A 15,140-nucleotide genomic window follows, 5' to 3' on the forward strand; every position below is an offset into this window, starting at 1 on the left:
GCATAATTTTGATTGTCAAAATGAATGGGTTAGAGTGCGATTCAATCGCTGAAAATTGGCAGAAAGATGTGATTTGGCATAAGGAACAAAGTTTGGGTGGTGGTTTCGATCAAATTTGGCTGGAATACGTGTTTTGATTCTCGAGTTCAAAACAGGGCAAGCATGCACTGGAGGATGATAATCACGCGTCATGGAGAGTTATGGACGTGTTCTGATGATGTGGAATGGCTCGAGCATCACTTTGGGTCGTGAAGAATCGATTTGGAGTGTGGAGGGAGGAAGTTAACGCAAGAAATTCCAAGTTTGGTAAGAAAATATTCGGAAAATATTGTTATTCACTGCCCGCATAATGAAGAATTATATTGGAGTTATTGGCGAGATTTGGAGCTGTTGTTGGGTATAAATAGGCTCTTTGGGTCTACTAGAGGGGGGTCGAGAGTTTTGGGAGCTAGGGAGAGCTAGAGAAGACGAAATCAGAGTTTAACAAAACTCTGTTTCTGCTGCTGCATGAAGATGAACACGAAGAACAATAGACTGTAAGAGATTGTCGTTCTTCAACAGTGACAGCGACAGTGGAGTGTGGGTCGTAGTTTCCCAAAGACTACAACATTTCATATGTGTCGTTCTTGTGTGACGCTTCCTGTGGGTCGCACATTAGCTGTTTACACCATTTTCTCCTCTTCTCATCATTTGTAAACCATTCTTGAGCCATAATAAATTATTTTGAGAGCATTTATACTATGATGAGCTAATTCCCTCGTAACCAAGGCAATGGAGGAAGCTATTCACGCAACATAAATGGGTAACTATTTCATTTAATTATATAATTCACCTAATCGCTGCTTTTGCAGAGTTTTAAATTGTTTGAATGATTGTCTTAATTATTTGTTATTCAGTTTGATAGGTTATGCTTGGTTTAATCTCTTGATAATCTATGCTTAAGGTTTACAAATAATGTTTGAGAATCTGTATGATTGATAGTGAATTAAAGATAAAAGAGGAATTAAGAATTGAATAGAGTTTTCAAATATTTATCATTCAATTTTGCATAATAGTGGAATCTAGTGTCTTGGTTACCTCTCGCACCCATTGTTAATAATTTTGTGTATAATTTTATTAAATCTTTAAATTTAATCTTCACAAGTCCGAGAGCTTGAACCTCATTACTACAACCCAAGAAAAATCATTAATCACTTGCGTAACCTAATTAGGGTATACAATGTATCCTAACCCTAAAAAGACATGGAATTCTAGGTTAGCTAACCATTCAAGAATTATTGTAATCATCACATAATAAAATCGCTCCCAACGAGATTCCATCCGTGGATGTAGGCATCATTTTGCCGTACCACATTAAATTCTTTGTCTTCTTTATCTATTTTTTATACGTTTTCTAACCCTAATTTTACATCATCATCAATCAATCAATCGTGTTTAATACCTAAAAGTAATGTTGGGTACAAACAATTATCATGATCTATGCGGAACGAGTACAAACACATACACTTACCATCGATGTGGATTCTCATGGGTTTGGCCCATATACTGCGTGGGTTCAAATGGGGCACATATTGGCCTAAAAACGTAGAAAACATACAGTGGCCATACAACTATACAGGGTTATTTAATTTCAGTTATTCAAATTTACATGAGATCTTAAAAGTTTTCACAATACACAATTTTGTTGATGTTCTAATCGAACATGGACAGTTGTATTTACTAACCACCACCACACCCACCTCCTCCTCCACCACCCCCACCACCACCACCGCCTCCGCCACTTCTGCTCATCTCATCGAGAGCTGCAACCATAGCGATTACAAATGTATAATCAACGTTTGGGTATACAGTTACTGCGAATGTATCCTTCCCGCGAACTTTATCTCTGACAGCCTTGTTCTTGTGCATCTACGACAACAACCAGCAAAATATTATAAGACATGGTATCTAAAATCTATAAACAGAATGAGCCAGTGATCAAGTATTCTTACCTCAGCAATGACGCTATCTGAATTCCCTCGGTATATGATACAAGATTTCTTTCTATCTCTTTGTTTAATCTTAAAATCGCAGACATCCTCGGCTGTGTTAGATGCTAAAAACACATCCAAGTTGGTCTTCAACTGAAAAAACTTAGATTCCTTTACAGTAAACAACAGATCTTTAGAGTCTGAGCTATCTCCTCTATATACTTTCCACCTTTCAGCCATAGAAAAAGTCTACAAAAAATCTTGAGAACTATCAATATTGAGAAAAATAAGAAAAGTTATCAAATCTAATGAGATTGGATATCAAAAAACTCAAATATGATATTGACTAACCACTAATTTTAGAGATACGACTGGAACTCCGGCAGCATCAACAAGGAGAAGGCGACTGCTGAAAAAACCACTGGCGGTTTTAACTTTGAAGATGTTGTTTCCATCGACATCAAAAGCTCCTAAGTACCTACCTTTTGTTATTTTTTTAACTTCCTTAGCGATATAAAGATCTACTTGAAATGGAGTGCAGTATTGAGGCGAGATTACAACAACAGAATTGTCTAGCAGTGCTTGATTGCTTTCCATTGGTGGTGGTGGGATATTGTTCTTAGAGCCATCCATGATGTATATATAAACAGATCATAGACAGAGCGAAAGGATTAAACAAAGATTATGTCGGTCTAAAAGATTATAGTATTGGGTTTGACTTCTTAATTAATTAGGTGCCATATTAATTGTTGTCTGTAGCTTCCAAGAAATTGTTTACAAAGAGTTTGCTAAATCCTTGAACGATACGCAATGACTTTGGCATTGCGAGCATATGGCAAGCACTCTGCAAAGCATATGCTCTCTCTTCTTTTTATTCCTTCTTTTTTTATGTTTTTTTTTTTGAAGCCGCATATGCTCTCTATACTGACAATGGACCTGTATCATGGTAGATTATTGGAAGTCTTGACTAATCATTTGGTTCCTAATTAATGCGACAATTCCTGCTGCATTCCATTTTATTTCTCATTAACAAGCAACTACCATTTGTTTGCTCTATCCTATTTTCACAAAGACATTATCCTAAGATCATACCATGGTTTTATTTTGTCCAGTGATAGAATGTCGGAGCCAACATAAACCATGTGAGTTACTTATTATTACTGGATTCAAAATCTAAATGTTTCTTTTTCTTCTTTTATCTTTGCCGACTATATTAAGAACAAGAACCATGGGACGGTGTTCGTTCCTACCCATACACCTTTTCAACATGTAGAAAAATGGCACCTAAAGTAATGTGAAGATAGACTCATCAAGCTATTTCTATATCAGCGGATTAAAGCTTACATCACCATGGTGCTTGCTCTAACATTTTAAGCTAGCTCGGCCACGGGGTTTGACGAACCCCAGCGGTCAGTCAGTTGCCTGATTAGTTTTCAGCTTCCTTTTCCAAGACGTGGGTGGAAATATCGTACTGTCGCGTCAGTTCCTGGACTAGCCAACTAATTAACATTCTCCTCCATTTTTCAACTGATTAATCTGCTTCGTTACCATGATAGATAGATAGATCGGAAAGTGAAGTATCATATCTGTATAACAATTAGCATGAATAGAGTTTTAGAAACATCAACAGATTTGTCTATCCGGAATGACCAATCTCATATCACTATGTCACTTGTCTAATTTATCGGATCATTCTTTGTCATGCTAAACCTTGGAAACCATATGCACAAAATTAATTTCTCCCCTGCTATTTCATCTTACTCAAATTGGAACTGGAAGAAATTAACGAGCAACAAAAAAAAAAAAATTATGCGAAATTGGTCGAAGGTAATGTACCTGGGAACTGGTTTGGCCATCTCTGGATCATATGTAGAAAAGGTGTTACCGTAGTGGGGTGCCATTTCTCTTGGCTTTGGCTTTGCCAAATTTGTTGATTGTGGCCAAGAGAAATGGGACCATGGTGTTTTGCTCTTAGAAGCTTGAAATAAAATAAAACAAAAGAACTATTGATCATCATTGAGAAAATAATAATAATATGCACACGTATTAATTTTAATTAATGTCCACACATAAAATCAAATTGAGCTAACATCCGCCTCAACCTCAACCCCCTCCTCCACCACCACACCCGCCTCCACACCCACCTCCACCTCCACATCCACCGCCGCCGCCGCCACCATCCCCGCCATCCCCCCAACCATCGCCTCTACCTCCCACACGGAACATGCCTCCCCTTGCATTAATCCCATCAAGAACCACATGCAACGCGATGACAAATGCATAATCAACGTTCGGGTAAACAGTGACTGAAACAATATCCTTCCGCTGGACGCTCTTTTTCTTCAGTGTCTAGGTACAACAACATAATCGACATGTTATTAAAAGGAACTAGTGGCGATTAACAAAGCATAAAAGCTAATATTTTCCGGACGGATGAATGGATAAACTATTACCTCAGCAATGAGATTATCTGAATTCCCGCGATAGATCAAACAAGATATCTCATTACAGGTTTGTTTGATCTTAAAATCACAAACACCTTCGCTTGTGTTTGATGCTAAGAACACATCCAAGTACGTATCGAATTGGAAAATTTTTTTTATAAAGTTAGAGCTCTTCACAATAAATAACAAATCTTTCGAGTTTGTGCTATCTCCTCTATATGCATTCCATCTGCCAAAAAATTTCTGAAAATGATCCCAAAAACAAGTCAAGTTCGTACACAAACAACTAATGAGATTCATATTGAAGATTCAATTCAGAATCGCCGGACCTTTGGTTTTAGAGATACAACCGGAACTCCAGCAGCATCAACAAGAATACGGTGACGTTTAGAATACTTAGTTGTCACTTTGAAGATTGTGTTGCCATTGATATCAAAAGCCCCTAAGTAATTACCTTCTGTTATGTACTCAACTTTCCTGGCAGTATAAAGATCTACTCGATATGGTGTGCAGTATTGAGGTGAGATTACGGCGACAGAACTGCTTGTCAATGCCATTGGTGGTGGTGGGATATAAGTCTTAGAACCATCTATGTAAATACATAATGAAGAGAGAGAAAGGATAAAATAAAGATTATGTCAGTGTCAGTCTTCATATATATATATATTCAAGGGAAAAGAATATAGCATCTTTGACTTTAGCTTCCATGAAATTGTATTTGCTAAATCCTTGACGTGCAAAGCATATTTAGTTCGGCTTTGCCACATACACAACGAAGTGTACACCGAATGGGGCCCACCTCTCCCTCACACAGTGCATTCAGTCCGTTGTGTATCTATCATTTTCGTATTTAGTTTACTCTATGTAGTTGACGATGGACCAATATCATGGTTCATGGTAGACTATTGCAAGAAGGAAACGACTTAGTAATCAGAAGCAACAGCGTCAATTTTAATTGACAGGATATTAAAATTCTTCGCAGATGTCATTTTACAACTTGTTAATGCGAAATATCAGAGTTTGGAACTCAACACCTAGAAATGGTCGACTAAACATAAACAAGTATAATAACATCAACTTGTTTGATGCAAAGCGTATGTGCTCTATCATCTTGTTGAATGTGGCCAGTACTATCATGTTGATAGACTATTATTCATAGTGTAATACGACTTGGTAAAGAAGGATCATCCGTTTATAAGTAATGATTATTATTTTTTCTTCCAATTCTAGGAGTTAAATATCGCACACGTTAATAACTACGAGAAGTAAAGAATACAACCTAAGGGAAGGGCGTCGAACACAACAAAGTTGAGATGACGCACCAGATAATGTCAGCAAAGTCACGAGTAAAGTGTGAAGAATCATGGGAAGAAATATGCTATGCGAAGATGAGCGATTGTATATGAGCGAATATGTCGCATAGTGATCCCGAAAATAATGGGATTCTTAGCTGTCATCCACTATGTAAAATCCTATATAAAGGAGAGAGGCATTGTTTTTGGGAGGATTTTAGGGCAAGTCTTGAAAAAGAAATGGAAGAGAGAGAAAGTGAGCTTAGGTTTCAAGTAGAATTGTTGTAATACTCGAATCATTCTTGTAAACATTCTTAATCTTTAGTTAATAAAATAAGAGTTCATAATGATCACCTAGAGATTGAATCAGTTATTGTGGAGTGTAGTTGTAAGATTTCTTACAACTACATTTTTGGCGCTAGAAAACAACTCTGGATGCTAATTCCTGATAGTATGTCATAGATTTTAAGGAAAAAGGTGAGATTTAAAAATTTAGAAATGGTAAGGATCGAGTCTGTTGTTGAACAAGGAATGACAACTAGAAGAAGTAACAGACTTGCTGAACGAAAACGAATTACAAATCTTGAGCAACAAGAGGAAAGAATGGAAGAACATCAAAGAACAGAAATTCCAATTGGATCTCGGCGAGAACAAGGACAGAATAACGATATAGATTATGATAGAGTGAGTGTCCATACTACGATGACGAATTCTGCAGACAAAGGACAGAGAATTGGGAACGAAGAACCAATTACAGAGAGTGAAGGAAATATGACGATTGCAGAACTTAGGAAAAAATTAATAATTGAAAGAAAGAGAGAAGAAGAGGAGCGTGCGAATTTAATCCGTCAAAATGATGATTTACGAGAAGAGAATCTTAGATTACAAGAACAAAGGTCAAGAAGTGCTACACGCTCAAGGTCAAGATCCAGTAGGATTTCTTCCCGACAGTGCCAATTTAATCGAAGAAATGATAGGCGAAGGCAACATATGGAAGTCATTGAAGAAAACTCGCAAGAAGATGAAGATTTGGAAGATCAAAGGGAAAGGAGACGTGTAATTGACTTAGCAACTAATCGATATGAACACCCACACGAACTTCTTCGTCGTGCAAATACTAATTGTGAAAGGGAAGAAGAGGATCCAAGGCAAGGACAAATGATATTACATGGTAGAGAAATGTTGAGAAATGAATATGAGCGCGAACGAGAGATTGCATGTGCGAAAGGTAGACAGAGAAGAAGGGAAGAATTAAAAGAAAGAGAGTTACAAAGCGGATTGCGTCATATTGATAATCGAGTAAGGGAACGCGAGCGTCATCGCATAGATGATATAGATCAAGGTCTAATTACTCCACAAGAAAGAGAAATATCAAGACATTGATATGATCGCACATGCAATGCAGAAATACTTGATAGAGTACACATTGAAGCAAATACTGAAAGGCGTAGGCGAAGAAGAGAGGAAACTAAACAACAGGAGATACAAGAGGCAATACGCCAAAACAATCATGAGAATAGATTGAGACAAGCAAGATTAAAGAGTCACATTCGAGAGGATTTGGATCAATCATTAAGCAAAGAAATTCTTAAGGACATGGCAGAATTAAGAGAAATGATGACTACTAAGAGAAATGACGGAAGAAGACAACTAGAGGAAGCAGTGGAGGAAGCTGGAAAAACTCCATTTACAAAAGAAATTCAAAGAGCACCGGTACCATCTAAGTGCAGTTTACTGGCTTTTAAAAGTATATTTGATGGAAGCGCATGTGCGATACAACATGTAAAAGCTTATTCTAGATGTTTATTTCAGTGGGAAAATTATGATGCAGTAATGTGCAAATATTTTGCTGCAAGTCTAGCAGGAGAAGCTTTAAAATGGTTTGAAGGCCTACTTGTAGAATCTATTGGTTAATTTCATCATCTATAAAATGTCTTTTTGGGGCAATACATAAGTAATAATCTATCAAGACCAGGGATTGAGACTGCATTCGGAATTCGCAGAAGAACAAATGAGAGTTTGCGTCATCTATCGACTCGTTGGAGAACAATGTGTAGTGAACTGGGAAGACGGGTGGATGAGCGACATCTTATTCTTGCATTCATTAATTCTCTCTTTGCAACAGATTTATTATATACCCAAATCTTCAGAATAAAGGATACAATAACAATGTCGGAGCTGCGAGAATTTCAAGAAGAATACATAGCACTTGAGGAAAAATAAAGAGATATGGAATCTTACCCAGTTGCAATATCTGAATTGAAAGGTGGAAATACAAGTCTACTTCTGAGGATGACCAATGCTGTTGCGAGTACATCGCAGGGAACTCAAGGAAGGAATAATGCTGAGATGGAACAAAAGTTAGTGGCTATGGGCAGTGCAGATCAAGTAGAGTTTAATAAAGAGTATAGAGACAAGCAACTTCAAAATTATGAAGGTGCTGATACAGTTTAACCAGGAAGCTCTGCAGGACAGCAAACACATTATAACAAGAAAGCTGGAAGAATAGTGTGGGAACAGATAAATTCTCCAAAGTTGAACACTACAGTGGATAAAGTATGGGAAGCCGCTCTTTTAATGGATGATATTCCAGAACCACATAATGTAGGCGAAGAGCCGCCATAAGGAAGGAGAAGTAAATAATTTTGTGTCTATCATAGATTCCATGGTCACACAACAAGCAACTGTAGAAATGTGAGGAAGATTATATTGCGAATGATTGATCAAGGAAAGTTGGACCATTTCTTACTAAAACAGACAAGGAATTTACCACCATCACCACCTCCACCTCAAGAAAATACATATGCAAAGGAGAAGGAAATGAGTACATTTGTTATTGAAGTGGGTGCGAAGGCAAAGAATTTATATTGTAACTCGATCATAAACTCGTTAAGAAAAATAGAAGATTTTCATGATAATGTCTTAAGTCGAGTATATGCGAGAGATGCTGGAGGAAGGGAAATTTTCAACTTGGCAAAAATATCACCTTTGAAGGACTGGCAAAGGCAGAAAATCTCGTTCAGTGCAGATGAAATACCGGAAGGAAGATCATCACATGAGTGCCCACTAGTGGTGAAATTGGGAATTGATCCAAAACCATTGGAAGAAGATGAAGAAGAAAATGAGAAGAATACTTGGGGATAAATAGAATACTTATAGATACAGGAAGTTCTGTAGATATTCTGTTTTACCATACATATAAAACAATGGGAGGGAGAGATGATGAGTTAATCCCTTCAACATACAAAATCTATGGCGTTAATGGTTGTGCGAACAAACCAAAGGGGGAAGTGACTATGTGAATACTTCTACAAAATTTACCAATAGATATCACATTCTGTGTAGTGGATGTCGAGTCGCCCTATAATGCTCTCATTGGAAGACCATGGCTGCATGGAATATTAGTTGTTACATCAACATTTCATCAATGCATCAAGTTTCCTCTACCTCAGGCTGTTGGCATTATAAGAGGAGATACAATTGAAAGTAAAAATTTCCAAGAAATTGATGTTGACAAATGCGAAGCAAGAGAATTCAAGCGAAGAAATTTCAAAAAATATGCAGCAGATAGTCAAAGAGCAGAGAGATTGATGTTCGATGCGGTGTATGAAGTTGGAGAGGCAAGTTCTATGGAAAGAAAAAACGTGGAGGCAAAATACCAAAAATTGGAGGGCACAATGACTTTCGCAGAAAGCCAACACAGATGAATATTCTGGAAAACATATGCGAACTTAAGAAGATTCAAAAGGTGTAGAAGGTAAATGAGTAGAATGAATAGTGTACTTGATTTTCCTCGAATAAGATGATTCTATAACAACATTTACGTACTACAGTTCTACGAATTTAAATATTGGAATGAGAAATTTTAATTTCATATGGTAAATCCATAATAAGAAAACAAAAGAGAAATCTTTATAATAAGACCTTTATAAAAGGCTACAGAAAATGATATTTATTATCAGATTGCCTAGGAATCCAAATGTAGCGTACACTGATTGGTGTTGTAAACGCCTTAATATTTATCTATTGTTTATGCTTTCTTGGCGAGTTTTCGTGTGAATTATGTATCTTATGTTTACTTTTGAGTATTTAGGTACTTTGGAGTCATTTGGAGCAAAAGAAAGAGAAATTGTCCATATGGAACAATAAAGGTCAATTCACGGACGAGTGATACTTGGAGCAAGCTAAGATTATGCACCAAAGGAGATGAAGAATTAGTTGTCAGTTCCGCGCAACTGACAGTTGAGCAACGAAGCCATTAGGCAGTCGGTTCCCTGAAACTGACAGGCCAAATGAATTCTGTGCAGCCCTTATCTGAGTCATTGGGTGCCTATAGCCGTGCCAGTTTCAGTACATAACCCTTAATCGGGATTTGTTCTTTTCATTACCAGGGGGTTAGTCGTGGGAGAGTTCCAGAGATTTTAATGTATTTGGATTTTCTCCTGTTAGTCCTGAGGGAGTTTGAGGGAGTCTCTCCAAATCCCCGTTAGTCGTGAGGGAGTTTAGAAGAGTCTCCTAAACTCCCTAGAAAACACATGTTAGTCGCTGGGGAGTTTAAAAAAAGCTCTTGAACTCTCTGTTAGTCATAAATCCCTACAATATTAGGGAGTTGGTTTCTTTGGGGAGTTTGAAGGAGTTTTTAGTGTATCTTGGTCTCACAACAAATCTCTCAAAAGAGTAGAGATTTTACTGTATTTTGGTCTCACAACCAAATTTGGTTCAAAATTAAGGGTGCACAGGAACCAAGCCGGACCGAGGAACCGTCCCGGAACCGACGTAACCGTACCTGTTTTTGTCCCGAACCGAGGAAGGGGGTACAGGTACCGGTCCAAAAAATAGGAACCGAGGCTGAGGAGGTACATGTACACGGTCTTGCCCAAGTCCCGTACCGTCCGGACCGAAAGAACCGACCATTTGTAGCCATTAGATTTAGGGATAGTAGAGTAATAATAGCCGTTAGATTAAGGAGGGGTATATATACAACCTTAACGCTAGGGTTTTCATTTTTCTTTTTTTTTTCGTTTTCTCACTGAGATGGAGAACTCAGAAGAACTCTGATTCTCTGATTCGTATTCCCTCTTGGTGATTCGTTTCTTTACTTCACAAGAATCACAACTCCACGGACAACAACAGTTTATACCAACTTCAGTGGAATCTCTATCCATCTCAGCCAAATTAACTTCTATAACACGACAATATCTTCAAAAATCACGAATTAACCCTACTCCCAGACGAAATCAGTGAGAAGAAGATGGAGTTGGTGGTAATAGTTATATGGCGAGTTATGAAGCAAACAGGGAAGATAATGGATTGAAGCAGATCGAAATGAAATAAGGGCTTTTTGATGGTGCGATTCGGAGATGTAGAAGAAGAAGCTGGATCTGTTTCTGCCATGGATGATTCATTTGAATGAATGGAACTTACAGAAAAGAGATAATGGATTGAAGCAGATCGAAATGAAATAAGGGCTTGTTGATGGTGCGATTCGGAGATGTAGAAGAAGAAGATGGATCTGTTTCTGCCATGGATGATTCATTTGAATGAATGGAACTGACAGAAAAGAGATAATGGATTGAAGTCTGTCGATGGGGTTTTGAATTGGACCTGTGAACTCGAGAAGAAGGGTTGGTGGTGGATTGACAGGATAATAAGACGGTGGATATGCAACAATATTAAGATGGGTATGGTTTGATTTTGAAATTGCTGGTGGTGTTCTTGATGATTTCAAAAGCCAAGGGAAATGGGTTTGTGGTAATGCCGAGATTGAAATCAAATTCAGGGTTTTCAGAGATTCTAGTCGAAGAAATAGGGTTGATAAATAATGGGTTTCGATTGATGAATGTGTTTGATTGATGAAATCGCAGGAAGAAGATTAAATGGATTTGAACATGGGTCTGAGAAGATGATGAAGCTGCTACTGTTGATGTGAAGTACAACAAGAAATTGTGCTCGAGAATCAGCAAGAAAAGTACCCACTAGTACCGGAACCGTGTGCACCCTTATTCAAAATCTTTCTTTTCAAATCATACGGATTTCTCAAATCTCAGCAACAAAAATGTTGTTCCCAACATGATGAAATGATTATCAGATGATGGCCATTATGATACGGTGAAACATTTCTATGAAAATATTAGGATAGTGATCTAGAGTCCATGAAAATGTGTGGATATATAGATTTGTTTAGATCTACATATCCCGTAAGATGCACCAGCAAAAAAAAAATGTAGAAGTCTTCACAATTAGCGCTTCCCAGAATTGAATTACATTACCACTTCTGCAACCACCGTCAAAACTATTTTCTCACCACTACCATCACCACCAATAACCAACCACTACTCCCTTAAACACCCCAAATAAGAACCCTAATTTCAGAAATAAATAAAGGGAGTTAAAATTGTATGGAGACCGTTAAATTGAAGGGGGAAAAAATTATCTCGTTGCACAAAATAACATACTATTGATACAGAGATATGATCATTTTCATTTATTTTTTTCTTTTGATTAAAGATCAATATTATTTGCAAATGAGGGTTTATTGTTTCTTAAAAGAGAATGAGTTAGGAGTGAACTCTCTCAAACTCCCTCAAACTCCCTCTAAACTCTCTTAAACTCCCTACACTCCCCCAAACTCCCTGAACTCAAAAACACCAAACTCTCTCAAACTCCCTACACTCTCTCAAACTTTCTCAAAATTCCTGAGATTTAAAATACACTCAACTCCCCAGAAATCACTCGAGGACTAACCCCTGTACATCTATCTGAAATTTATAGAGGACAGAGCTGCACTTGAAATTGATAAAGAAAGGGAAATGATCAAAGCTGTGAGAGGAGAGATGGTTGTTGTAACGACGAGAGAAATTGGGTTCAGTTCATCACCAATGAGACATGGAAGATGTTATAGAGACGAAGAATTTACTGTGAAAACAAGAGAGAAAGGGGATCTCATGTGTTGAATCTAGGAGTGGTTTTGATACTGAGAAGAACGAGAAGATTTAGATGGGGTTTCGATCGAATCTGCTGGTGGTTACAATGGATTTGGAGTGAATTAGATGTACGTGTAGGTTTGCTGTGAGATAGAATACAAGAAGATTGAGGGATTGAGGTTGTTGTTGTTCAAGATGAGCTTGAAGTTAGGGTTCCAGTGAAGAACAACTCTAAGAAGAAATTGAAGTTAGAAATTGAAAACTAGGGCTTCTGCTGAAATGGGTTGATTCTGATCTTGAAGCCGAGATAATGAAGAAAATGGTGATTTTTTACTGTTGTTTGAGTGCTGCTTCAAATGTGGAGATGGATTTGAAATTGCTGGTGGATTGTTATTTGCATTTGAAGCAACAAGGAAATAGAGCAGTAAAAGAGATGGCCAGGGATTGGCAGGATGTAGTGATGCTGAGAAGGCTTAAGCTGTGATGAAGAAAGGAAAGTTGCTGAGCTGCAATTGGAGTTGAAGAAAGTGAAGAGAGTTTGGTTGTGCAGCTGCAGTTGAGTGCGTAAGATGAACTGCAGTTGTGCAGTGATTGTTGTGTCTGTAATCGATTGAAATGAATGAGCAAATGGGTTTGATTTGGTTGTATTTGATACAGAGAAGAATAACTTGTTGTTGTTGGTTGCATTGCAAGTTTGGATGAAGCTGTAATTGGCGCTTGTGAGCATGTGAAACTGAAAGAGCTGGTGTTTTGATGCAATGGCAATTGCTGACCCAGAGTACGGGGAAGGATAGTCTGGTGTTGGTGGAGCACTGGTTATGAGTTGGTGAAGCTGCAGTTGAACTGTAGCTTGGAGTTTCAGAATTCATGAATTTGCAGTGGTAGCTGTTGTTGCGGAATGTGTTGATGGAATTGATAACAAGGGTCTGTGTAGGAATGGTTGGAAACCAAAGGAGTTGAATGAAGTTCCGGTGCGATTTGTGGGAGTTTCAGCAAGAACAGTAGAGGAGAAAGAACTGAAATTGCTCAGGTTTGAAGTTCTTGAGTTCAATTATGAAATGGAGGAGATTGAGACAGTAATTGAGTTGTGTTGGGGTTAATTGAAGATGGGTTAAACTCGATTGAGTTTGGTTTGATTTTGGTGAAGAATGAAAAGAGATTTTGCTGCTCAGAAATGGTGGTATAGAAGCTGGTTATGGGGATTGATAGAGGTTCCACAGTTGAAAGCAAATTTAATAATGGGTTTGTTCTAATTCATGCTACAACAGCTTTGAGACCGAGATTACAAGGGTTATTGTCATGGTTGAGCTGAAGAACTGAAATGGTTTGGTGCTGTGTGCTAGCGTGGTGTTGGTACTTGGCTTGACAAAGAAGAGAAGAAGCTATTAGATGAATGTATTAGGATTACAGGGCAATGGTTGCAGCTGATGGCATTGGAGGGAGTTAGCTGGTTGTGAAGATTACAGGAGTTTGTGGTGATGGCAGTTGAGTGGAAGGTTTGAGACTGAAATAAGTAAGCTTCGGGAATTAATGGTAACCTGGAGATGGGAACTGAAACAAGGTGATGCAGGTGCAGTGCTGTTGCTTCGCAACTGGAATTCCTTGAGGTGTTGCTGTTGTTGCAGCAGCTTGATTCGTAAGACAAGAATTGAAGATGGTTGCTGTTGCCATGGGACTTCGTACTGATGCAGAATGGATGTCCATATTGTGCAGTTGAACACAGACAAGGAATGGTGGCAGCTGTAGTTTGGTGATAACTTGAGGTTGTGACTTGATAGAAAGATTACAGGAAAGTGATTGAAGCAATTTCATAAGATGGAGTTATTAGATGAATGTTTAGGATTGTGCAGTAAAGAGCCTGAATTTGGCCTGGAAATTGTGCTAGAAACAGAAGAAACTCCGCCGGATTTTCTATTATGGCGAGTTAACTCATCGATCCGATACGACTCATCGATCCAGGTCTGACTCAGATGGACTTGGACTGTTTTTACTGGGCCTGACTCGGGTTGTTTGAGGAATGAATTTTTGGCAGGGGTTATAGAGGAGGATCTGTTCTCTTCTTCTATTTTTTTTTTTTTGCCTAGGGTTTAGAAATATGATAGGTTTTCTTTTCCTTCTTGTTATGAACTCCATTCACATGTTTAGATAATTCTTTTTTGGTTAAGGAATATGTTGGAGTTCCAACCATGATATTTATGCAATGAATTAGTTTTGTCTCCATATGTTGTTGCTTATGATTCATTTTTAATATTGTTATATGATTTGAATGCATGTTTAGTCGAGTTGCGAATCGATTGAATTAGTTCTCATCTCTATTGCTAGATTGGGGTTATTATACGCAAAAGTGATAATTCCTGATTGCAAGTAGCATAATTGTGAATATTGCTTGTAGTGATACATCCTAGTAGTCACAAGTGGATCATAACCTTTGTTAAAACGGATTAGTGCTTTTACACGTTCGTTTGCATTGATTAGTCTTATTTCATAGAATTTAGTGCTCTTAGGGAGTTA

At 37.9% G+C, this 15,140-nt stretch overlaps 3 protein-coding genes across 3 annotated transcripts; 1 reads left to right on the top strand and 2 right to left on the bottom strand.

Moving 5' to 3' along the window:
• Positions 1 to 1,719: 1,719 nt before the first annotated feature.
• On the bottom strand, positions 1,720 to 2,628 carry LOC113280172 (protein LURP-one-related 15-like). Its single transcript, XM_026528827.1, has 3 exons — positions 2,322 to 2,628; positions 1,992 to 2,219; positions 1,720 to 1,908 (listed from the first exon to the last, which is right to left on the bottom strand). The coding sequence occupies exons 1-3, from the start codon at positions 2,601 to 2,603 to the stop codon at positions 1,720 to 1,722; spliced, it is 699 nt and encodes a 232-aa protein (XP_026384612.1). The 5' UTR covers positions 2,604 to 2,628.
• A 1,445-nt stretch (positions 2,629 to 4,073) lies between these two features.
• Positions 4,074 to 5,006, bottom strand: LOC113280173 (protein LURP-one-related 15-like). The gene is made up of 3 exons (XM_026528828.1): positions 4,744 to 5,006; positions 4,424 to 4,657; positions 4,074 to 4,319 (listed from the first exon to the last, which is right to left on the bottom strand). Exons 1-3 carry the CDS (start codon positions 4,969 to 4,971, stop codon positions 4,074 to 4,076), a joined length of 708 nt encoding a protein of 235 aa, XP_026384613.1. The 5' UTR covers positions 4,972 to 5,006.
• Positions 5,007 to 6,204: 1,198 nt separating this feature from the next.
• Positions 6,205 to 7,089, top strand: LOC113280174 (vicilin-like seed storage protein At2g18540). The gene has a single exon (XM_026528830.1). The coding sequence runs from the start codon at positions 6,205 to 6,207 to the stop codon at positions 7,087 to 7,089; it is 885 nt and encodes a 294-aa protein (XP_026384615.1).
• Positions 7,090 to 15,140: the final 8,051 nt, after the last annotated feature.

This window comes from Papaver somniferum, chromosome 5 (assembly GCF_003573695.1).
Source record: "Papaver somniferum cultivar HN1 chromosome 5, ASM357369v1, whole genome shotgun sequence".
Classification (NCBI taxonomy): domain Eukaryota; kingdom Viridiplantae; phylum Streptophyta; class Magnoliopsida; order Ranunculales; family Papaveraceae; genus Papaver; species Papaver somniferum.